This window comes from Eumetopias jubatus, unplaced genomic scaffold, assembly GCF_037043125.1.
Source record: "Eumetopias jubatus isolate StellerSeaLion01/CBP00866 unplaced genomic scaffold, mEumJub1_p1.0 scaffold_6, whole genome shotgun sequence".
NCBI lineage: Eukaryota > Metazoa > Chordata > Mammalia > Carnivora > Otariidae > Eumetopias > Eumetopias jubatus.
This window is the reverse complement of record NW_028274812.1, coordinates 40,267,360-40,291,553: the sequence shown is the minus strand read 5'-3', so window position 1 is coordinate 40,291,553 and position 24,194 is coordinate 40,267,360. Positions and strand designations below refer to the sequence as shown.

Genomic DNA, 24,194 nt, shown 5'->3' with positions numbered 1-24,194 from the left:
ATAGGAGAGATGTTTTGATTTTTTGTTAAATTTGCACAAGAATAAGGAACGTGATGTTTTACTTTCGTAAGTTTTTAGGGTCAGATCAGTGCAGATACCCCACTTGAGTCTGAAAAATAAACAATTCAAGCTGCTAAAAGTGATTAATTTGATATTTGTTGCCTTAAAAGTCTCTGAGCTGGATAGTGCAGCCTTTAAGCCAAACAGGGATGACAAAGGTTCTTAAGTCTAAGGACAATGACTGGGAAGCAGAATCAGATAATGAGTTAGAGGCCTTGGGGTTCTGTGATAAGCTGAGTGTACTGCATCATTTGAGAAAGATAGGGGAAGGAAGAATTACCCATATCTTATCATTGAAACATCACAGCTATTACAATATTGATTTTTAGAAAATGATTTGTATACCTTGTACAATTTTAGAGCACAATGAATTTTATTTTCTGCACATATCCCTTAATAAATGGTATCTTTTCATTTAAAAAGTGTTCAAGAAGGGAATCATATTTTAATGTATTTTGTAAAAATAACCAGACTAGAATATGAGAAAATGGATTCAGAGAAAGAAATTGGGAATGTATTTTATTGGTCAACATAGAAACAATGATTTCTGTGACTGGAAGTCACTGAAGGTGTTGAGTGTAGATGAAGCTTTGTAGGTAGAGTTAAATGGGATTGAGTACATGTGAATGCAAGAGCTTAATACTTAATAAGGGATCACATAATGCATTTTTTTTTTTTTTTTGAGTTTGGAGGAAGATAGTGGTGCCATTCCCAGCAACAAGGAAATCCCAGGAGGCACTCATTAGTTGGGGATCATGAAAAGTTTAATTTTCTAGGAGTTCAATTGTGGTGTTAGCTGGTCATGAAATTGCAAGTGTCTAATAGGAAGAAAGACAGAAGGCAGGATGTCTGGAAAAGTTTAGAAGTGACATGAATTGAGTTAATAGGCAAAACTGAGTGAGTTGAGTGGTCACTTTTAATGATAGCAATGATATTTGATATTTCTTAACACCATCGGCTGTGCCTTATTATTTCATATTTCTTAGCACATTCAATTCTGACAACTCCTTTGTGAGGTAGTTGCTTTTACTTTAAATCTCCTGTACAGATGGGGCAGAGAGGGGTTAAGTGCTGTCCAAGGTCACAGAGTGAGTTAAGTGGCAGGAATGGACCATAGACCGCAATCTACCTAGATCAGAGCCACTTGAATAAGGATTTATATTTATTTCGCAAATAGTATACCTGGTATGTGTCAGCCACTGTTCTAAGCACTTTATGAAGAATAACATATTTTACTTCCTCGGCAAATCTGCGAAGAGGGTATTATTACTATTCCCACTTTGTAAGTAGGACAGTTGAAGGCTGGAGACTCAAGTTCCCAGAGCTAGTTATTGGGGAAAACTGGGATTCAGACTCAGGCATTCTGGTTCTAGAGATTGTGTTATTAATCACTGTGCCATTCTATCCCTTGAGGATGGCCTCTTAAACCCAGTTCTCTCTGATCCTAGAACCTATGCATTATATTGCTGGCTGCATGAATTATCAACTTGTACAGAGCAGAGATGGAGTGTCCCTCCTCCAACAATCCATTCTCCTTCAGAGGAGTTCCTTAGCTGTATTTGAAAATGATAATGACAATGAAGGAGGAAAATATATCTGTTCTGTTTGCATAAACACTGTAATTTAGGCAATCATATTCCAAACAATTAAGAATGAAAATATTATCCTGACTTTCAAATTGTAGACTCCATTCTTTACTTATATAGAAATTTAGATTAAAAAAAAGCTTAGATTCAAAAGGAATCACAAGTATTAATGAATCCATTCTCTTATCAAATTCAGACATCTCTACTATAACAGAGTCACATGGGAGGTCTTGTCTGTGTGGCTACCGTTTCAGTCTTCTAAACATTTTGATGTCAAAGTCTGGCTTTCGTATAACTCTTTTATACTTATTGAATTAAGGCTACAGACACAGGGTTCTTAGACAATTATTAGTTTATGAAAATAATAAAATTATCATGATAAAGAGGTTTAAATTTTGTATTTTCAAGTAGTGCTCAGATCTTTTCATTAACTGAAGGAATTTCTTCTTTGTCTCAATTCCACAATCTGCCTCATTTGACATGAGTCTGTTCCAATACTTAAATATATGTATATACATTTATAAACATTTAAATTTATGAATATAATATGTATATATGTGTGTGTGTTATTCTGTGATTGAGTGTAATACCCTGAAAAAAAATCAGAAATTCTCTTTTCCCTTTGCCTGAAAGTATTCGCTGAGCTCCAAGTCTGATCCCCAGCATGGATCAAATGGAGAGTCAGAGCAGGATGGGACTTTAGGAAAGTTCAGGAGATAAGTCTGTCTGTATGGAGTCAAGGGTAGCCTTGGTTCCATGAGGCAGAAAACAGATAAAACTTAAACAGCCAATATCTTGGCATTAAGGAGATTGAGTGTGTGTGTGTGTGTGTGTGTGTGTGTGTGTGTTCATATAACATACAAATATATATGGATATATATGGATATATATATTTATATAGCATTGATATGAACACTAAGTAAAATTTGACTGGAGGGGAATTCTAAGAACATGAAAAAATGTGGACTCTAGTCTCAGTTCAATGATAGGTATGGTGTATAATTGCATATATTTTTATTTTTTATTTTTCTTAAAGATTTTATTTATTTATTTGACAGAGAGAGCGAGAGAGCACAGGCAGGGGGAACAGCAGAGGGAGAGGGAGAAGCAGGCTCCCCGCTGAGCAGGGAGCCTGATGCGGGGCTCCATCCCAGGACCCTGGGATCATGACCTGGGCCGAAGGCAGACACTTAACCATCTGAGCCACCCAGGCGCCCCTACATGTATTTTTAAATATATGGGCTTGATATATGAATTAACAAATTTTATACTAAAAATTACAAATTTATCATTCTCACAAGCAATCTTATCTTGGTTCCATTTCTTATTTTCCAAAATGGTAGTTCTCAAATTTTTGGTTACAGAAACCCTTTACAATCTTAAAAAATTAAGGACCCCAAAGAACATTTGTTTATGTGGATTAGGTCTATTGATAATCAATGTAATAGAAATTAAAATAGACATTTTTTTTTAAACACAAGGATCCTCAAGCAAACAACTCCTTAGTCATAAGAGTGATGATGTTCTCACATGCCATTTAGCTTTTGGAGAATTCCACTGTATACTTGTGAAAAAATGAGAGTGACAGAGGTAAGTAATGGCCGAGTGTTAAAATGTAAAATATTTTGGACGACCTGAGAGGATTTTGGAGATCTTAGAGACCCAAAGATTATTACATTGAGAAATGCTACTCTAAATGAAGAATTCTACCTCTATGAAATAACCAACATATTACCAAAGGAAATAATTAAACATAAACCTGTCAAAAGGAAAGGCAATTATTAAAAAAAAATAAGTTCGTTAGCCATATAAACCAATAACAAGTCAAAGTAGTTGAGAAAACAAGAAGGTAAAAGTTACATTTTGAGGGAAATAAAACATATTTCTCTGACACAGAAACAAGTAAGACAATGCAAGATATAAGCAGGATAGAGAAAAAGCAAAACTGGATTCTTCAAAAAGAATTACTACAGAAGAAACACCTGATTGTATTTCCAGCTACCTTTTTATTTTATGGAAAAATTATTACATACAATAGCAACTATTTGTCAAATAACGAATGCTAATTTTGCATTAAAAGATAAATTTTAAACTAAGTTGAAATATACAATGAATGTAAAATTTTTAGATTTAGGATAAGATATCAATTGCTTTCTCTTCTTTTCTTTCCCTTTCTTCTTTTTTCTGTATTAAAACCATCCTTCCTAAATTTGGATAACTGGAATAAATTTAACACCACTATCACATCACACATATATGTATTAATTAATTAGAAAATTATATGTACAGTGGTTTTATTTTTTTTAAAGATTTTATTTATTTGACAGAGAGAGACACAGCGAGAGAGGATACACAAGCAGGGGGAGTGGGAGAGGGAGAAGCAGCCTTCCTGCGGAGCAGGGAGCCCAACGAGGGCTCCCAGGGCTTGATCCCAGGACCTTGGGATCCTGACCTGAGCCGAAGGCAGATGCTTAACGACTGAGCCACCCAGGCGCCCTGAGCCTTTGTTTTTTTAATGATGACATTAATATGTACAATAGGGCTTTTGTTCTAGACCTTCACTCTTTCAACTAAACTTTCTATCTCTACTCTCAGAGCACTTTGCTCTGTGCCCTGGAAAAACTGAAAGAAGTAACTTGCAGTCAAGTAGAGAAAATGGACCAGTATCCAAACAGAAATAAGATATTATGGGTTGCAAGGTAGTATATGACAACCGTCAAAATAAGTGTGAGATGTTTTCAATAGTGGAACGACAGAGATCAAAGAAATCTTCTGGAAACTATCTTGTGGAAGACAGACATTGAAGAATCATGATGAACTGGAGATGGACTGTGAAGGAACCCATGGCCAGAAATGGGAAGAAAAATCCATGAAAACGGAATGACAGGATCAAAGGATGGAGGAAAATCAGGAACATGGAAAGTTGAATTGTTTTGGTGTCTCCCATATGTATAGACAATGATTATAGAAAAAAGATTTAAAATGTAGTTTAAGACTGGATCGTAGAGGCTTTAGATCTTCAGGCTAAGAAATGTAGAACAAATTCTAAATTTGCCATGAGGAAATATTGAACACTCATTGTATAAATAGCCTAATCAATTTGAAGTTTTGGAAAAGATCTATTTCGTAGACATGAAACGGAGGAATGACAAAAATCAGAAAGGGACGGGCTGGGAAGACACTGCAATGGTTCAGAGGAGAAATAGTCCAAGCTAACATGACCTGACAACTGAATTGGAGCCAGAGACAAAGAAGAGTGATTAGTCAAAGTAGAATTTGAAGTTTGAGGTCTAAGTGACTAAAGAATGGAAATCATATGGCAATTCCCTTTAGGATTTGCTGGGGTTGAGGGTTAGGTGAAAGAAGAAAGATAAGATAGGAAGGTCAATTGTGAACCTGTGCAGACAACAGGTGAAGCTGGGAGTTGAAAATGTGGTTCCAGAGCCGACAAGGCAGGTTAGGCTTCAGAACAATTTGGGGTCTTATCCACAAAAAGGTGGATAGCAAGGTGGGATAACCCCTCTGAGTGTGAAGAGGAAGAAAGAGAGCCGAGAATGGAAGAACCAATCCTCTGGAAAAAGAAAAAGCAGCAGAAGCCCATACGGAGGAAATATGCTCAGACTGAAAACAACAGTCTGATATTATGAAAACCAAGAGAGGAAAACATTTCAAAAAGGATGAGAAACCAACAATGTTGAGTGCACCAGAGAATGGGGAAGAAGTGAGAAAGATAAGTTCAACAGTTAGGACATCTGGGTTGAGCTTTAAGTGTGTTATTTGAGGAAAATGTTGGAGGGCAATACTCAGGTTGCCTGAAGAGTTGGTGGGAGACATTTCCGAAGTGTGATTGTAAATGAAAGCAAAAGTACAACAACTTCAGGAAGCAGAAGGAACAAGGAAAATTTCATCTGAGAGAAGAGTCAGAAGATATCTGCAGGTGAAGGGAGGAGAGTTTCTTAGAGCGAGAACTGAAGATGCAGGATGGAGGGAGCCAGCATCAGGGGAGGCACAAAGGGATGATGGAGTCAAGGAGAAACACGGAGTGATAAATCTTGGGTGAGAAGCAATGCTTCCACATCTGAGCATGGGAGCTTAGGGGTGTGTAAAATAATGGGAAAGGTTAAAAGAGATTGTAATTTGGAGAGAAGAAAAATTTCAAGGAAACCACATTGATGGCATAGATTGTGAATTTTATTTTTCTTGTTTTTAAAGATAAAATTTCCTGGGTAGTGCCCAGCCTGCTGTGTGTACTCTTAGCAAGCATGATAAATAAGTAAAAACTACCTAAATAATGCATACATGTGTACCAGCAGTTACTGCGTGTTTATTTCTACTAGCAATCTATTCTGATTTGTGCAGATTTTCAAGAAAAGCTGGGATCCTAAAGCATCGACACAAAAGTAACTTTGCATGGATTTTCTTTTTCATTTTCACTCCTCTTATTTTATCTAATTCACTGCATCACTTTGTCCCTATAGAAATACCAAAAGCTTTAAGTTTTTTTCTCAGTGAATTTGCTGAATTATGTGTAAATGGTTTGATGGCATATTACATCCTAAGAGTTAATATATTTTCAAGCAATCAGGAGAATCCATGGTAGTTCAAAGCAGCAGTTGATAGCCAGTTTATTTTCGTTTTCTGGTGTGGAAGGCTCGGCTATACTATTTTTTTAAAATGATCACGAGTTTTAAAGAAAATTAACTGCTACACTGAGCAATATCCACAGAATTCTTGAGATTGACCTCAGGGGGTAATAAAGAGTGCAGAGACTGGTCACATTTTGAATTTTGCACCCAGTGAATCCAAGGGTGTTCAATAAACGTATGCAATCCTCTCTGAGTATCTATCCTGTCAGTCTGAGGATAAGACACAACTGTCTTGAGGGCAAAGTCAGAACAACTTAACATCACCAATAAATGAATGAGGCCGCACTGCTGGTACCCAAAGACTGATAATCAACAGTGACAAACATTTCACCAAATGTGCCTTATACACAGACTTTCTCTGAGGTCTAGCAAAAGGAGTGATCAGAAGAGGTAAGCACAGCAGCTGGTACCCATTTAGAAGCTTCAACCAAGTTACTGCTCCATTTTTTTTCTCCTGAAGCAAAATTTCCATGAGCATAATCACCCTTGCTCTAAAAAGCGGGGTTGTTTTAAATCCACCCCAAAATGAATAAGATGTTTTTTCTCATTATGATTTTATCTTACCGTGTTATCCAATTCGACACAAAAGCTTAGTAAGTGAAACCTGTTCCTAACTAGGTAAAGTAACACAGCATGTGTACCATAATCATTACCATCACCATCATGATCACATCACCCTCATGGATGCCAATTAATAATCACTTATTGTCTAATAATTATTAAACCAATTATTATTTATGCACATACCATTTTACCTTATTTAATCTCCCCCAAATTTCTATGAGGTAATATTATTATTATCCACATTTTAGAAATAAGGCTATCAAGCACAGAGGTGTTATGTAGCATTCCCAAGTTTACACAGCTTTTAAACCAGTTTCCCTGTTATCAGCCACTACCCGATGATGACTTCTGTATTTCTATCATGAATTTGGTGCTAATTTGTTTTTAACAAAAACTACATTGCTATTAGTATTCATCAGCATTCCATTCCAGCAAGTGATCTCCAATAATATTCCACCCCAACAAAGGCCCCCAACAAAACAAAACAAAATAAAAGTTAGTCATTGTATAAAATGATCATTTTTAGGAAAAAATATATATCCTGAAATAAGCTTTAAACTAAATGCTATAAGAAGGTATATTTTCCTTTTTCAAAGGTTTGTGCATATATGTATTAACTGAGAATGGATTTGTTTTACGGAAGATGAAATTTAGGATTCTATGATTAAGAATTGTCTAACATTTTAATAACAAATTCTATACAATCGCCAGGAACTAGAACTTCAGGGTTTCGGTTTTTAATTTAATTTAATTTAATTTCACTAAATTAATTTAATTTAGGCAAGAATCTGGTTAAAAGAAGATTTGTGGAAAACATTAAAAAAGCAACTATTGGACTCTAATTCTACTGATAACATGATAGACAATATTAACTAAAAAATCATACTTTTTTTTGCAGTGCTGAGCTCAGAGGAGGTAAAGGAAACTTCCAGAATCCTCCTTCCTGCTCTGAGAGGGGGAAAAAGAAAACCTGCTGATACATGAAATGGTAGGTCATCCTGTGGACAAGTGCTTGGACTAAAACTGGAACTCAGACTCTAAATGTGCAAGGAGCAAAATGGGGGACAGAGGTTGTGAGCTTTTGCTAAGCCAGGGATGGTGGGATGAAAATATAACTGCCTCCTGGGATTCTGAGAAGATTGCAACAACACAGTATTTAAATCCTTTCCAAATCCCCTTGTAAAAACAGATAATGAGGCCCATGGACAATATTTATAACCAAATGAAATGAGCCCTAAAATGCAGTGGATTGGAACAAACAAATAGTCAAAACCTACCAGGTATCTGTAAAAGAAGAAGCAGAGGGAGACAGTAGGGAGTCTGAGAGACACCCCAAACAGGGAACCCCCAAACAGCCAGGAGGTACTTTCTGAAAAGTGAGTAATGATAACTTGATCATCAGCTGAAACTGGGAGGAGCTTTGCCCAGTTCAAGAGCAGGTGAGCATAAAGGGTTCACCATGAGGTCAGAGTGTAGGTACCATCAGGTACCCTGTGACCTTGGGAAACCTATGAGCCAGGGCTCACTTCCAGGACAGGACCCCACAAATGGTAACAAACTGCTAGGAGTGGAATAAAAGGTGAGCAGGACAGGGACAACAGAGACAAAGAAAGATTCGTTTAGATAAAAGTGAGTATGAGCTCATCATCAGATTTCCAATCACAGAAAGAAAAAAAAACATCATGAGGGAGAGTCTGAAGAAACAATAAACAACAACTTTACATAACAAAGTACTTCAGATACTGAAATTGTTATGCTCAAACTTTGATATAGAGATGAAATGTTTTAAGAGATAAAATATGAATTCAAAAATAAGGCCAAGGAATAGATTATGACAACAACCAGTAAGACTTGAAAAGTAACTATTATAATAAAAATATAAATTATATAAAATCTCACCAGATGAGATAAATAACATATTATATAGAGCTGAAGAAATAATTAGTGAATGTATGTTAAAACTGATCAAATTACACTAAATAGAGCATAGAGAAATGAGGAGATGAAAAATTTGAAAGAGATCTTGAAAGAAGAAAAAGTGTGCATACCTAACATATTAATAATCAGCAGAAGGAAAAAAAAGAAGAGATGATATTTAAAGAAATAATAGCTATGAATTCTCCAAACTGGTAAAAGGAAAAAAAGGACTGACTCCATGTGTCCCGGAGGAATTTTGCAGTAAAAGAAGCTCTCACTCCATAAACTATAGTGAATCTGCAGTGGCTCAAAGGCAAAGAAAAAATATTTAAAGAAGACAGAGAAAAAGATAGATCACATGGGAAGGAATGACAAGTCTACTGTTAACAGAATTCCCCTGGCTTTAGGGAAGAAGAGACATCAATACAGTGAAATAATATATGGAAAGTGTGCAAAGTTCATAACCAGTGACCGAGATTTTGTGCAACAGGCTTTGGGGAATGAGGATGATTTAAAGACATTGTCAGATAAATAAAAACTGAGAATGTTTTCCACCAATAGGTCTTTGCTCAAGACACTTCTAAAGCAGGTGCTGCTGGAGAAGCATGATGTCGAAACCAAGTCAGAGATGCAAGAGAGATGGTAGCATTGACTCTGAGAAACCTGGAGGGGAAGACAGACACATATTGATGGAAGAAATAATACTGACACAATTTGACATTCAGATCCTTTGAAAGGTTAGAATTAAAATATTGAACAAAATTGGCATGAAAATCAGCACTGGATGTGATGAAATTTAAATGTTTTAGCATCCTTCTCTTGTTGAGAGAGAGGGTGATTTATAGTCATTTTATTCTTTGTGCATAGTAAAATGTCAAGGGTGACCACTAAAGTAAGAGAAATAGAGTGTAGTCTTTCCAGATAAGGAGAGACTAGAAGATGGAGAATAAAAACACATTTAGGGAAAAATGCTCAATTTGTAAAAGACAAGAAAGAATATAAAGAAGTATTGAGAGGGCATGAGAAATATAAAACCAGTAAGATGGTAAGAACTAGTTGAAATTCATCAGATTAAAAGTGAAGGTCATTGTACTGGGTAAAATAAAAAGTAAATTTTAGCTTTATGTTATTTACTAATGACATCTGAAACAAAATGTCATGAAAAGACATAAAATAAAGGTTTGTAAAAAAAATTCTGATAAAATACTAACCAAAAGAAAGCTGGGATAATTGTAATATCAGATACACTTCACTTAAAAAAAAGGTAATTTTACTTACAAAAAGATCATTATATGGAATATAGAAGTTATTATGGGGCATCTGGGTGGCTCAGTTTGTCAAGCATCTGCCTTCGGCTCAGGTCATGATCCTACGGGGAGCCTGCTTCTCCCTCTCCTTCTACTCCTCCCCTTGCTCCTGCTCTCTCTCACTCACTCTCTCTCTCCAATAAATAAATAAAATCTTTTTAAAAAGGAGCTACCATAAAAGATAAATGTTCAATTCACTAGAAAGATACAGTGAAGCTTGCATAGAACTTAAAAAACAGCTCCTGATATAAAAGTTGATAACACTATAGGGATAAACCGATAATTTGCCATCATAGTGGGAGATTTCAATATAGTTTATTCAATTATTGATACTTCTGATATTCAAAAAATTAATGAAGATACAGGGTAATTGAAAAACAATGAAGTTTGACTCAATCAATATAGAATCACACTTCCAACCATTAGAAAATGCACATTATTCTCAATGACATATGGAATATTTACAAAAACTGATAATATATTTGTTCATAAGATAAAGCTCAACACATTTTAAAGAGTAGACCATTTTCTCTGACCACTACACGATTAAATTAAAAGCTGGTTAAAAGAGGATAATCTTTGTGTAAGACTGTTGAATCACAGATCTGTACCTCTGAAACAAATAATACATTATATGGTAAAAAAAAAAAAAGAAGAAGAAGAAGGAGATAGCAGGAGGGGAAGAATGAAGTGGGGGGAAATCGGAGGGGGAGACGAACCATGAGACTATGGACTCCGAGAAACAAACTGAGGGTTCTAGAGTGGGGGTGGGGTGGGGGGATGGGTTAGCCTGGTGATGGGTATTAAAGAGGGCACGTTCTGCATGGAGCACTGGGTGTTATATGCAAACAATGAATCATGGAACACTACATCAAACACTAATGATGTACTGTATGGTAATTAACATAACATAATAAAAATTTTTTTTCTTTAAAAGCGAGAAAAAAAGAGGATGATCTTTATAATTCCCACAGGTTTGGAAATTTAAAAATAAGTTCTAAAACTTCCATGTAAAATACTAAAGAATTTATTACAATGGAATTAAGATATACTTGCAACTGAATGAGGATGAAAATACTACATATAAAAGCTTGTGGGATGCTGGTGAAGTAGCATTTAAAGTTACTGCCTTATATGCTTATATTAGTAATGGAGAAAGGTAGAGACTAATAAAATAAGCATCCACATTAAGATGTCTAAAACCTTAAATTTAAGATGTCTAAAATCTTAAATTTAAGAAAAATCTTAAATAAATTAGGAGCAAAGCAAATATCGATTGATAGTAAAATAGATTAAAATGTGTATATTCACAAAGTAATATACTATACAGCAGTAAAATTGAATAAGTTATAATTACACTAAAACACTGATGAATCTGAGAACATAAAATTAAGAGAAAAATATCAGAATACATCCTATAATTTGATATATATGAGAGACCAACATGTGATAAAATTAGAAAAAAAATCACCTTAATTAATTAGTCTGAGATGACATAAATTGATTTAGAAATGAATTAACCATTAGTTGAATTCAATCATTTTAGAAAAGATCATTAATTTAATTATTTATGAAAGGGAATTATAGATAATATCAATATAAAGCAAAGCATGCTCTTTTTGTGTTTAAGAGCTTATGACAATTAGTTTTTCTTGCCATTAGATTATAATTTTATACTTCACAGACTCGTTAAGTGTTTGTCTTAAAAAGTGAAATATTCTTTCAAATGGGAAGTACATACTTATTAGTAAATTCTGGCTTTTTGAAGTTCTTGAAAATTTTCAGTGTAGGGACATATAATCAATACAAAATAGGTTATACTTTTATTATGACAAATGATACACTTTAGTTATGTTTATATTCTTTCAAAAGAAGTCTTTAAGTTGTAACAAATGTATAAATTATAAATGCTATAAACCTTTATCTCCTTGTTTAATTTTTATTTATTTATGATTTTTCTAAAAGATTTATTTATTTATTTTTAGAGAAAGAGAGAGAGTATGCAGGTAGAGAGGGGCAGAGGGATAGACAGTCTTAAGCAGATACCACTCTAAGCATGGAGCCCAGATACGGGGCTTGATCTCAGGACTCTGAGATCATGACCTGAGCAGAGTCATAGGCTTAATAGACTGCACCACCCAGGTGTCCCTCTTTGTTTAATTTTTAAGCACCTTGTGCTTACTTAAATTTTCAAATTTCAAAATAGCTTAATTCTGATATCTAAAATATTAGCTTAATTCTGATATCTAAAATATTTAATATTGATGCAAATTACTTATTAATATACCATATTTATGCAAAAAGAAAGAAAATGTAGAACCAGAAAATGAATGAGTGTTTTCAAATTTAGGAAGCTTTACAAAGCAAATCACAAATGTAAAGCTATAAAGGAAGTTGTCTAAAACATGGAAATCCTGGCTAGTCCTCTGCTGGGCTTGAGTTTCCTTAAAAAGTAATTAACTTCTAGAAAAGATTAAATTTTAAGTATATCCTTAAAAAGTTAAATTCCTTATCTTTGATATCAAAATTAGATCCCAGAGACTTTATGATGATCCCAAACCTGTCTATGCAGATAATTTTGGTGAGTTGCTAATGGCAAAATGCTCACTATTCATATTTAGAGAAAAATGTTACAGAAAAAGATGCCAAAGTTAAATTTCCACATAGAGTCATCTCAAGAATGTTCTTACTATATCACTTCTTATTTTAGGGGCATTCGGGTGGCTCCATCAGTTAAGCGTCTGACTTCGGCTCAGTCCTGGGATCAGCTGCACATTCAGCACTCTCCCTCTGCCCCTTACCCTGCTTGTCCGTGCTCTCTCTCTCAAATAAATAAAATCTTTAAAAAAATACTTATTTTAAGGGGAAAGCCAAACTATCTTTACTTAAATGTTGACTACCAGACAATTAAAACAAAAGAACTACAGGTTTCTATAAAAATTTTTTCCTTGATACCCCACACCCATTGTTATAAATACACTGTCAACGTCTCAGCTATGTCAAGGGCCTTGAATTCCTCTAGCTGCCAGTCTTCCCTTGGCACCGTTTGCCTTTTAATAATGTATGTTTTCATTCCTCTGTTTTATTTCATGTTTTGCCTTTGGGCAACTTCCTGGGGAGTAATGTTTTTGGATGTACAGTTTTTTTTTTTCAGAAAAAATTTTCAGAATACTTAAAATACTAATATCAAATGGTTGTGCCATTTAAAAATCAAAAATGTGTTCATTTTGCTTTTAATTTTTAAGGTAATAGATCTTAAATATAATACAATCTAACATCCCTTGATGTCTTCCTCTGAATTCCATGGAAAGCAAATTATTCATTATATATTTACCATATCTATAAAAAAATACAGAATGAAAATCAAATGGACATTTAGAATCAGAAAGCCACATCCTTTAAAAAAATACATCCACAAAAGCAGGCATCAATTAAACCATAATCGTCTGTGAATTATGGAAAATTTGATTTTGCAATATTACTTTCACTGATGTAATAGAGAGATGTTCATGTATTGCTGATTCTTATCAGTATCTTCTTTATCCCTACAATAAAACCCCAGAGATTTGAGAATCCAGTCCACCCGGATGGTTTCAAGCATCTCAATCAAAGTGAACCAGAATTCAGGAGGTGATACCTCCGTTCTGTTTTATAGTGGTCCTTTTCCACAAATTAACCTTTTCTTCCTTCCCAGCCAAAAAATCTGGGAATGAAGGACAGTCTCTGTGCATCTAGTACCAAAGCAGAAAAACCAACCTATCAGAAGTAGAGGACTTGGTCCCATCCAGAAGACAAGAGATGCAGGCACTGGAGTTAGAGAATGTGGGTGGAAGGGAGCAATGGGCTCAAAGCAAAAGCTATTTGTGAACCTCCTTTATGAAAGACAAATAAATGACTGAAAGATAAATAAGAAGTCTGACCAAAAATAAATACGCATGTACATTATGTTGAAAAGAGTTCAGAAAAAGAACAATGGACCTTCCGTATAAATTATCTTCAGTATGTTTAATTTGATAAATACCTGAAGGTTTTGATGATTGCCTCCAAAAAGGCATGATAAAAAAATATGTGCTATAGAGAATATAATCTTCATGTGTGCAGCAACCAATTTATTAAAATATATCATCTCAAAAAATTTTTAAAAATTAAAAAAAAGGAACATCTCATGATGTCCTTGGACATTTATTTCCTATAATCCATATGAAAGAGTAGACATTTTTTTGGTCACACTTTTTTCTTTTCCGTTACTACTCTTATTTCTTATTTACTTCTTAATTACCCTTATTTCTTCCCAACAATTCCATTTTGCTCCCTGTTGTAAAGTAAACTACAGTTTTCTGTGGCAGTAAGAATAAAGTCTTCTGGCCTGCTGGATCTCTACCTCATAGAGATGTTTCACCCTACATGTCCTTACGTCTACTGCTTTCTGACACTAGCCTTTAACTCCAGACAACTCTTCTTTTGATGGCTTCTACATATCATGGTTTTTTGGTTGCTGACTTTGAAATACAGAAAAAAATATAAATCGGCATCTGCCCTTGGTTCCTGGCATAGAGTGTCTAAATCTCCTGGGTGATGGAAGAGTTTTTGTTCCCATGAGGCAATGCTTGGTGGGCTCCTGGATGGGGGCTCGTCACCAAAAAGACCAAGCCATGATTAGAAGCTGGAAACTTTCAGTCCCATTCCGCATACTCCAGGAGGGGAAGGGGCTGGAGATTGAGTTAATGATCAATCATGCCTATGTAATAAAAACTCCATAAAATAACCTCAGACATATGGGGTTCAAGGAACTTCTGGGTTGGGAAACACATCTACTTATGAGGAAAGTGGCTCACCCCAACTCCTATGGTATCCTTTACCATATCCTTTATTATATAATAAACTAGTAATTGTAATTTAGTGTTTCTCTGAGTTCTGCAAGCTGTTCTAGTAAATAATTGAATCCAAGGGAGGAAGTCACGAGAACCTCCGATTTGTAGCCATATTGGAAAGAAGTTGTGAGTAACCTAGGACCTACTACTTACAATTGGCAACTGAAATAGGGAGCAGTCTCTGAGTTCTAAACTCAGGGCTCCGAGCCCTTAAACTATGGGGTCTGTGCTAACTCCACGTTAGTGTCAGAAGTGACTGAAATTGTATGACACCTAGCTGGCATCACAGAGAATTTCTTGGTGTGGAAAACAAAAACCAAAAAAGAAACAAAACAAAACAAAACAAAAACCATACATCTGGTGTAGGAAGTGCTGGGAGCATGGTAACTGCTGTGAGAGTGAAGAGACAGGAGAAGTGAGTTTTCTCTTTACATCACTTCTCTCTATTTCCAGTTATTCAAAGCTAACCTTCTTCAACGTACAAATTCTGGAACGCCCTGCTTTATGAAGTATGCCCTGACTACCTTTGACTGTAGGGGAAGAGTGCAGAGCAGGATTGTTTTAGAGGGCTTTCCCGAGGATCAAGTGGGAGCTTTGCCCTTGCATCAGTGAGACAATTCTGCACCCCTGTAATTATTCTCTGTTTTTCAATCCCTGAAGCAAGTCCACGTGGGGTTCTATTATTTGTAGTCAAAGAGCTTTGAATGAAATATGTGGCAAGTACCACATTTAATGATTGTCTTGTACCGTCCTCAGTAGTGGTGGGCACAGTAGGAGCGCTCAATAAATCTTGAGATCTGTTCTGTCCAATGCAGTAGCCACTCACCACATGGGGCTTTGGGCTACTGAAAGGTGACTAGTACCAATTGAAATGTGCTATAAGTGTAAAACACACGCACAACTTCAAAAAAATGGTGTAAACTATCAATATATTTCTGTATTGATACATAGTAAAAATATTTCTATAGAGAGTTAAATAAACATTAAAATAATTTTAACATTTTTAACCCTTTTAATGTATCTACTAGAAAATTTAAAATTACATGTGTTGTTCACATGATTTTACACAAGAAAGCACTGACTTAAAATGATGTTTTTTTAAATCAGGAAACATGGAGGGAAGATTTCTATTTCCCATAATTTCAGGAGCTTATAGGAAAATTTAAAGTTTACCCTGTATATTTAGAATGCCTATCCGTACCTAGATTTTGATATTTTAGAGATTGTTTTCTGAGGGTTTTGTCTGTTTCCGACATATGAGCTTAGATTCCCTACTATGTCATTCTTCTCAGATATACAATTATATTTAAGTTAATGAACATTGGAAAACATCAGCAAATAAAACATCATTGCTCAACTATATGTGCTCTACAGCAAATCTTTAGTGATTGAAGGTTTAAGGCAGAAACAGGATTATTTTATTTCATTCTACTTCAATCACTGAAAAAATTCATGTATTTGAATGCAAGTCACTTTAATCTTCAGGCCTGAGAACATGATAAAGTATTTCTGTTACAAGGCATCATTTCAAATAACATAGATTTTTTAAGTTTCAACATAACTAAGTTTAAAAGTTAAATTCCTGTCAGAAGGTTTAGTATGAAATGACTCAATCTCTGAACACATTAAAAATGTAAATATTTTATGAATTTCAGCTGGAAATTTATACTGCGTGCCAAAGAGAATTTATCATCAATACAAGCAGTACTTACTTGATACTCTTGCAGGCTTTTCTGCTAAAAAAAAGAAAACAAGTTTTGTTTAACTCAGATAAAATGCAAAGACATTATATTTTGATGGGCCACATGAAGGTAATTAATATCTTTAAACTTCCTTATTATTTAAAAGTTAATGAAAGAATATAACTATTGCCTGAGAACATGGATCTTTGAATATATTAATAGCTTTTATGTGAAATATCAGAAGAGCTATTAATTATTGTAGATGTCACAACATATTTATACTTTTTAAACACTCTTACTAAAATCAGCAGGATCTTTGTTAAATTAAGTGTCTTGGTTCAACTCTAATTATAGCCAACTTGAGTAAAATTACTTTGTATGATGTAATTAATCTAAATATTTGTTTAAAGTTTCCAAATTCCATAAAATGTATTATTGAGAATTATTTTCCTTTCAAAGATAAAAAGGACAAATAACTAAACCTTAAAATGCAACATGCAAAATCAGTTTAATTTTTTCATAACTATTTGTCTATTAGTTTCAGTGAGAAACCATAATTCTTCAAAGTAGCATTATTTTTACATTAAATTATATATATGTAGGACAAAAATATAAGGTGAAATGATTATCCCAAATACTCTAACGGACATTCTAACTTCTTGAAAAATAAAAAAAGATTTGTAACATCCACTTTCTACTAACATTAGGCTAACTTTTTTTTTTAGTATAGTTGACACACAATGTTACATAAGTTTCAAGTGTATAATTTAGTGATTTGACAAGTTTATACATTGTGCAGTGTTCACCATAAGTGTAGCTACCATCCCAACATTAGTCTAATTTAAAGGACTGGGCTTGAAAATATAAATTTTTAAATGAATCTGCATTACATGATTTACTTTGAGACTTATAGAGTTTCTAATATAAACCCAAGAATTACAAATTTACAAAAATTAGTTAATGCGAATAAAATTTTTTTTCATTTGAGATATTTATGGTTTTAATGATAATACAGTCACATGTCTCATGTATAAAATTACAAAATAACATGTTATTTTTCCTTTAAAAATACTATCACTGGCTAAAAGACAGGGACTTAAATAGGAATACAATAAACATTTATTGAAATACAATGAACCATCTGTTGAATGAAGGAATGAATAAGAATGTGCCTGTATTCTCAACTAGCTCAGGGTTAGTTCTGTGCTTTCACATATAATAATTTGTCCTGTGTATTCATAATAGGAAGAAATAATGGACTCTGGATTGGTAAGAAGATACTGTCCATCCAATATCCAAATCCCTTGTACAGCCCTGTAGTTACAGTTTAAACAGACCGCTCCCTTGGGAACAAAGTTGGGTACATTTCCATTTTACCTTTGGGCTGCTCTGATTAGTAGAAAGCTTCTCCTATGTGTGCCACAGTGTGATGGGGTAATGAAATGTGATTGAATGAGTTCAACTGTTAAGTCTTTGGCGTCATACTTTAAATTGGGCATGATAATTGGGCCTGTGCTGAGGATTAAATGAACTAATAATAGGAAAGGCTGTACCAATGAATTTTTTAAGTAAGTGGTATCTTCTCATTCTTCTGGCTAATTATCTTAAAAGATGCTAAGCAATATTTTAAAAGTTAAGAAAATAAAAATGTAAAATTTATGCCCCTATATGTTTCTACAAATTTGGTTTGTCCTTATTCTAAATTTTAGCCTTTAATATTACTGGTAACTATATGTCTAAATTACTAATGACTATATGTCTAAATTATGTGTCTACATATGTCCTGCCCTTTCAGGTATCCATTATACAGTAAACAGAAAGAAGGAACAAGTGAAAAAACAAGACTCATTCCCCCTCCCCACACACTAGAGTTCTATACATTTACTATGAATGAAAACAATTGTTCAAGTACTGCATGTTTATTTAGCATCTTAAAATTTGAAACATTTAAATTCCATTACATTTTGAATTAATTAGATTTGTTTAAAATTATATCACCCAGACTACATAATTCAGTTATAACATCCATTTATAGTTTTTTGATATTCAATACCACCAAAATAGGTCATTCTCATTTTAGATAAAGGGCATCTTCCTGCCGTGCACATGCTGGCCTTTTCCCCTCTACCAACCACTTTTTGTCTAGATGGAATTAATTTAAAGGGCCAACTTTAGATAATAAAAATATATTTATGACATTGGTTATATTTATGTAATACATAAAATAATTCTCAGCTCTATCTGTTTTTACAACTATATAATTTTTGACCTTATGCATATTATGAGAGTCTTTTGTAATAGAGAAATTTATCTTCTTGTATGTGCTGGAATATTTTATTGAATGTTTATGTTGTTAATGTTCTAATTTCTGCACATTTGTTAGTTTTCCACTGAAATGTAAACCTCCGCTAGATTTCCTACTTGTCCACTTCCTCTGCTACTAGCAGAAGTGTATAAACGGTAGACTTCCTTGCTTTAAAATAATTTAGTGTTAATATTAAGTGCAAACATAATTTAGGCACCTCCGTACCAACTTAGCATCTGGAATATTTACAAAGTTGATTCAAGGTTACCTTTCGTCTCGTTGTGTGATTGAAGACTTTCTTTTCTTGTTGAGACTGTTGATAAGGAAAATGTAAATTAAACTATGAATTTTTAAAGGGAATTTCATAAAAATTTTGGCTCACTTCAACTAACTTTGGGAACATGGGAATAATTTAAATATTGTACATATTTTCTCAGGGTGATTTAAAAAGTTTTTCTGTTCTTCTAACACTTAACAAAAATAAATGTAACCAGTAGAGATTGTTTTGTTTGCACTGAGATTAACATGATTGCAGAGATTACAATATTTAAATTAATGAGAATCCATGTACAATGGGTCATTGCAAGTAACTGAATTCAGGGATAAACCAAAAAGACCAAAACAAACAAACAAACAAAACTGTCCTATTATTAACAGTCTTTATGATATGTCTAAGAATGTCTTCCTTTTGATCTAATAGAATATTTTTTGATAAGTAAGGCCTTTGTAAGTTTTTCAGATAACTACATTGAAAATCAGTGATTATCATATTATATTTTGTAGTTTGCCAAATAAATACACCCAGTGTTAAGAAAACAAGCCACTTTATGATGCAGCTTCTGAACTTGTTGCTCACCAATGGCACGACCACACATGGATGTACACTGGCTGGGACTGGCCTGCCCTCCACTCTTTCTTCGACAAGGATATTACCACATATCCACTAGCTAGTTTCTACATTTCTTCTTTTAATCACACTAGCGCTCATCATGTACACAAATTAAAGTTTTATTTTAAAGTGATATAAATAAGCCTCGACTCAACAATTTTGGCTTCAGTGCTTTGCATTATGCTTTTCCATCTTTTAAAACATTACCTTTTTCTTCTTTAAGATGTTTCATTTCTGCTTTTTCTGTAGAGAAAAAAAGGTAATTTTGAGTCACATATCATTTATTCATAGGTCTTCCTAAGGTTTGGAATTAAATTTTGTGTAGTCAATGTTCACAATTCAGGCATTATATGAAAAGAATTCTATGCTGTTAATTTGGAAATAGAAGAACCTACATTTCCATTCTCTTTAGATATTTAACAATAAGTAATACAGTCTTGCATGGAAAATCCTACAGTGAACTGCAATTCTGATGCTTTAAAATCTCTGTCCACATTGCTTTTAAATGATATAATTTGTATAATTATGTATTTTTTATTTCTGTGTCTTTACTGTTAATTTGGTGTACATGTCTTTAAATGTCATCTTTACCTTTACTTTCTTTTTCAGATTTTTCAATTTTCTTCTTCCCTGCAGGGGAAATATAGCAACAAGAAATCATCAGTTTAAAAAAACATGACTTTCTTACTCAATCTTGAAGTAAACAGTTGGAGATGGGACTTAATCCCATAACTGGAGAGGGTCAATGCTCCACATTTTCAAGATGTGGAGGAAGAGTATACCTCCTGTGTGTGAGAACATATATATTTTTGTTATGCTTGGCTATTTGGCTTATACTCAGTCACCTGGATAGCGGAGCCCTATCCCTTTTTCTCTTTGTCTTTGTTTTTATGTGCTTTGAAGGAAAGCTAGAGCAGGCCGTGAATTTATGAAGTATAAACTAGTAACAATAGGAGAAACATCCAAATTTTCAATTGTTTTCTTTAGGAAATGAGAATTGAACTGGTGCTATGGATGCTCAATAAGAAAACTATGGAATAAAAATAATGAGAGTTGCAAAATATCTCTAAGCAAAAAGTTGACACATGCTTTTCAAAACAGTTTCAGTTGATTGATGATTTTCTTCAACTATAGTTATCAGACAAGAGTGAGAAGAAAACCAATATGTAATGAGTGACAACCACGTATGTAGTGGGAATGTGGCATACGTTATCTTATTTAATATTCATCATGAGCCTTTTGGGAAGTCATTTTGTCTGTCCTACAAATGAGGAAACCAGGAATCTGAGCTGGTTAAGGGATTTTCCCAAATGTTACACAACTAGATAGGGACTCAAATTTACATATAGATGTTTCCACAGATCTGTGTTACCTCCTTTGGGAAAGTAAATATTTACCTGATTCTGTGACTTCTGACGTTTCCTCTTTAGGAAAAAAAAGAAAAAGAATATAGTAGAAAAAGAAAAGGAAGGAATAGTTTTGTATTTCAGTAGCAGACAACTGAGCTTTATCTACAGGTATTTCCTTTTAATTCCACTAAGTAATGACAATAAACACATATGCTCAAAATGGCAAAGAAATGCACTGATAACCAGTATCTCTGAAAACTGTAACTAGAAATCTATTTTGAAATTAGAACTACTCTATAAACCAATCTAAAACATGCTATGCCTGTATGGTAGAATTAATCAATTTGAAGTCCTTTGGTTGGTTTTCTTAATTATAAAATTACAAATTATAAATCTCTGCTTCACAAACTTTTAACTTGATCTTCATATATGCATGCATGCATTCATTCACTGAATATTTATAAAGCAACTTCATGTATAAGATGTTATACTAAATGCAATGGGTGGGGTTGTGGGATGAGGTTGAAAAATATCACAGAAATAAATTCAACTCACAGTGACTACTGTCAGAGCAGTGAGACAAGATATAAAATGCTACTTATCTTTAGTCTATGATAATATAAAACCAGCCTCTCTTTTTGTTCTTTTACTTAATGCATACACCAATGATATTTTAAAATATAACATGGCAGGTTTTTAAAAAATTTATTTTTCCTCACAGTTCAGTTCAAGTGAGAACATTTCTATAAACCTGATCCATTTAACTATCAGTCTTCTATAGCTTCTCTGGAAGCTATACTCAAAATTCAAGAAAAATTGATTAAAATATTTCATGATAATGAAGATGAAAAATGAATAACATTCCACAAACAAAACAGTATTTATAAGTGATTATGGTGATACTTCATATTAGCATTGTAGTTTTGACTTTCAACCGTTAATTTTTGCAATACTCTTCATATCAATAGCAATAATAAAAACTAAATGTACTAGCGATTTTTTCCAACCCGAAGGCAACATTTAATATTTTAACATCAAATTCAATTAGAAGAAAACTGGCTGTATTTGTAAAGAATGTCATAATACTCTTAAGGAACTAAGTTATTCCTTGGCATTTAAGAACTTTAGATACAACTTCTAGATACACTTTTGATTGAAATGCACGTATTTTTACCCCAGGTTAAAGTCTGGGTCATAATTTAACAGTATTAAATAATAATTTCATTTTTACAAAATTACATAAAACCATAAATTTCCAAAACTGTTGCATGTGTATTTTTGCTTGGAATGTCAAAATAAAACAGATTCTGAAATACTAAAAACAACTTACCTTCATGCTTTGAAAAAGTAAGATAATAAAAGTCTAATGTGTTAAGATTCAATAATTGGAGACAGGATTATGTGTTCTAAATTTTTCTTAACCCGGCAGTGACTACTAGAGGAATCTCCATACTGTGTTCACTCAATACATCCTAACAAACAAATGGAAGTACATAAAAGAGAGATAAACCACTTTTTTCCACCCAGGCACTAGTTATATTGGTAAATGTATTAATTACACAGGCATGAAAACAGGAAACATTTTTGTCATTCCCTCATATATCCTGGTACAGTGTAATATATCTAATAGGTGTTCAATAAAGACATGTTCAAGGATTAATGAATAAAATACACACAATATTCTCTGTCAATCAGAATCGTTTACATAGGTGATGGCATACTGGCTATTGCATTAATAAACATACTGTCTTTTTTTGGCTGCACATACAATGCAAAGAGATTATAAAATTGAAGTAATTAAATAAATTCTTAAAATTTTGAAGTGGTACACTTACTTGAAGTTGGTTTAGGCTTGTCTAAAAAGTAAAGAAGAAGAAAAAAAAAATAAAAATAAAATAAAAATAAAAAGTAAAGAAGAAAAGAAAACCAGCGATCATCTTCCACCTATAGGTAAAATATCAGCCCTTTATATTCCTATTTCTGTGTGTTCAAGTTAAAATAAGAATAGGCTAACCAAAGAGCCAAGATGTCCATCGACAGATGAATGGATAAAGAAGATATGGTATATATTACACAATGGAATATTATGCAGCCATCAAAAGGAATGGGATCTTGCCATTTGCAACAACGTGGATGGAACTGGAGGGTGTTATGCTGAGTGAAATAAGTCAATCAGAGAAAGACATGTATCATATGACCTCACTGATATGAGGAATTCTTAATCTCAGGAAACAAACTGAGGGTTGCTGGAGTGATGGGGGGTGGGAGGGATGGGGTGGCTGGGTGATAGACATTGGGTAGGGTATGTGCTATGGTGAGCGCTGTGAATTGTGCAAGACTGTTGAATCACAGATCTGTACTTCTGAAACAAATAATGCAACATATGTTAAGAAAAAAGAAAAAGAAGAAGATAGCAGGAGGGGAAGAATGAAGGGGAGTAAGTCGGAGGGGGAGACGAACCATGAGAGACGATGGACTCTGAAAAACAAACTGAGGGTTCTAGAGGGGAGGAGGGTGGGGGGATGGGTTAACCTGGTGATGGGTATTAAAGAGGGCACATTCTGCATGGAGCACTGGGTGTTATGCACAAACAATGAATCATGGAACACTACATCAAGAACTAATGATGTAATGTACGGTGATTAACATAACAATAAAAAATTAAAAAAAAGGAATAGGCTAACCATATTAAAATGAACAATAGAAAATGCATTTTGAATAATTTTAAAGTTATATTCTTAATGAATTCCCCATAGAAAAAATTATAAAGCTTTTGAATATAGAATCTTCTTAGTCTCTTTATCCCTATGAAACCTTATTTCTTTTAAAGATTTTATTTATTTATTTGACAGAGAGACAGGGAGAGCTGGAACACAGCAGGGGGAGAGGGAGAGGGAGAAGCAGGCTTCCCGCTGAGGAGGGAGCCCAATGTGGGGCTCCATCCCAGGACCCTGGGATCATGACCTGAGCCCAAGGCAGACACTTAACGACTGAGCAACCTAGGTGCCTGAAACCTTA

General features: G+C 34.0%; 1 protein-coding gene across 1 annotated transcript in view; it reads right to left on the bottom strand.

Moving 5' to 3' along the window:
- TRDN (triadin) overlaps nucleotides 1–24,194 on the bottom strand; it is a 327,015-nt gene that overhangs the window by 7,270 nt on the left and 295,551 nt on the right. Inside the window, exons 33-38 of the mRNA XM_088023743.1 lie at nucleotides 23,012–23,032; nucleotides 21,225–21,251; nucleotides 20,419–20,457; nucleotides 20,035–20,070; nucleotides 19,207–19,251; nucleotides 16,664–16,687 (exon numbers count right to left, since the gene is read on the bottom strand). Of these exons, the coding sequence (XP_087879869.1) occupies nucleotides 16,664–16,687; nucleotides 19,207–19,251; nucleotides 20,035–20,070; nucleotides 20,419–20,457; nucleotides 21,225–21,251; nucleotides 23,012–23,032 (192 nt within the window). The remainder of the gene's footprint in view (nucleotides 1–16,663; nucleotides 16,688–19,206; nucleotides 19,252–20,034; nucleotides 20,071–20,418; nucleotides 20,458–21,224; nucleotides 21,252–23,011; nucleotides 23,033–24,194) is intronic.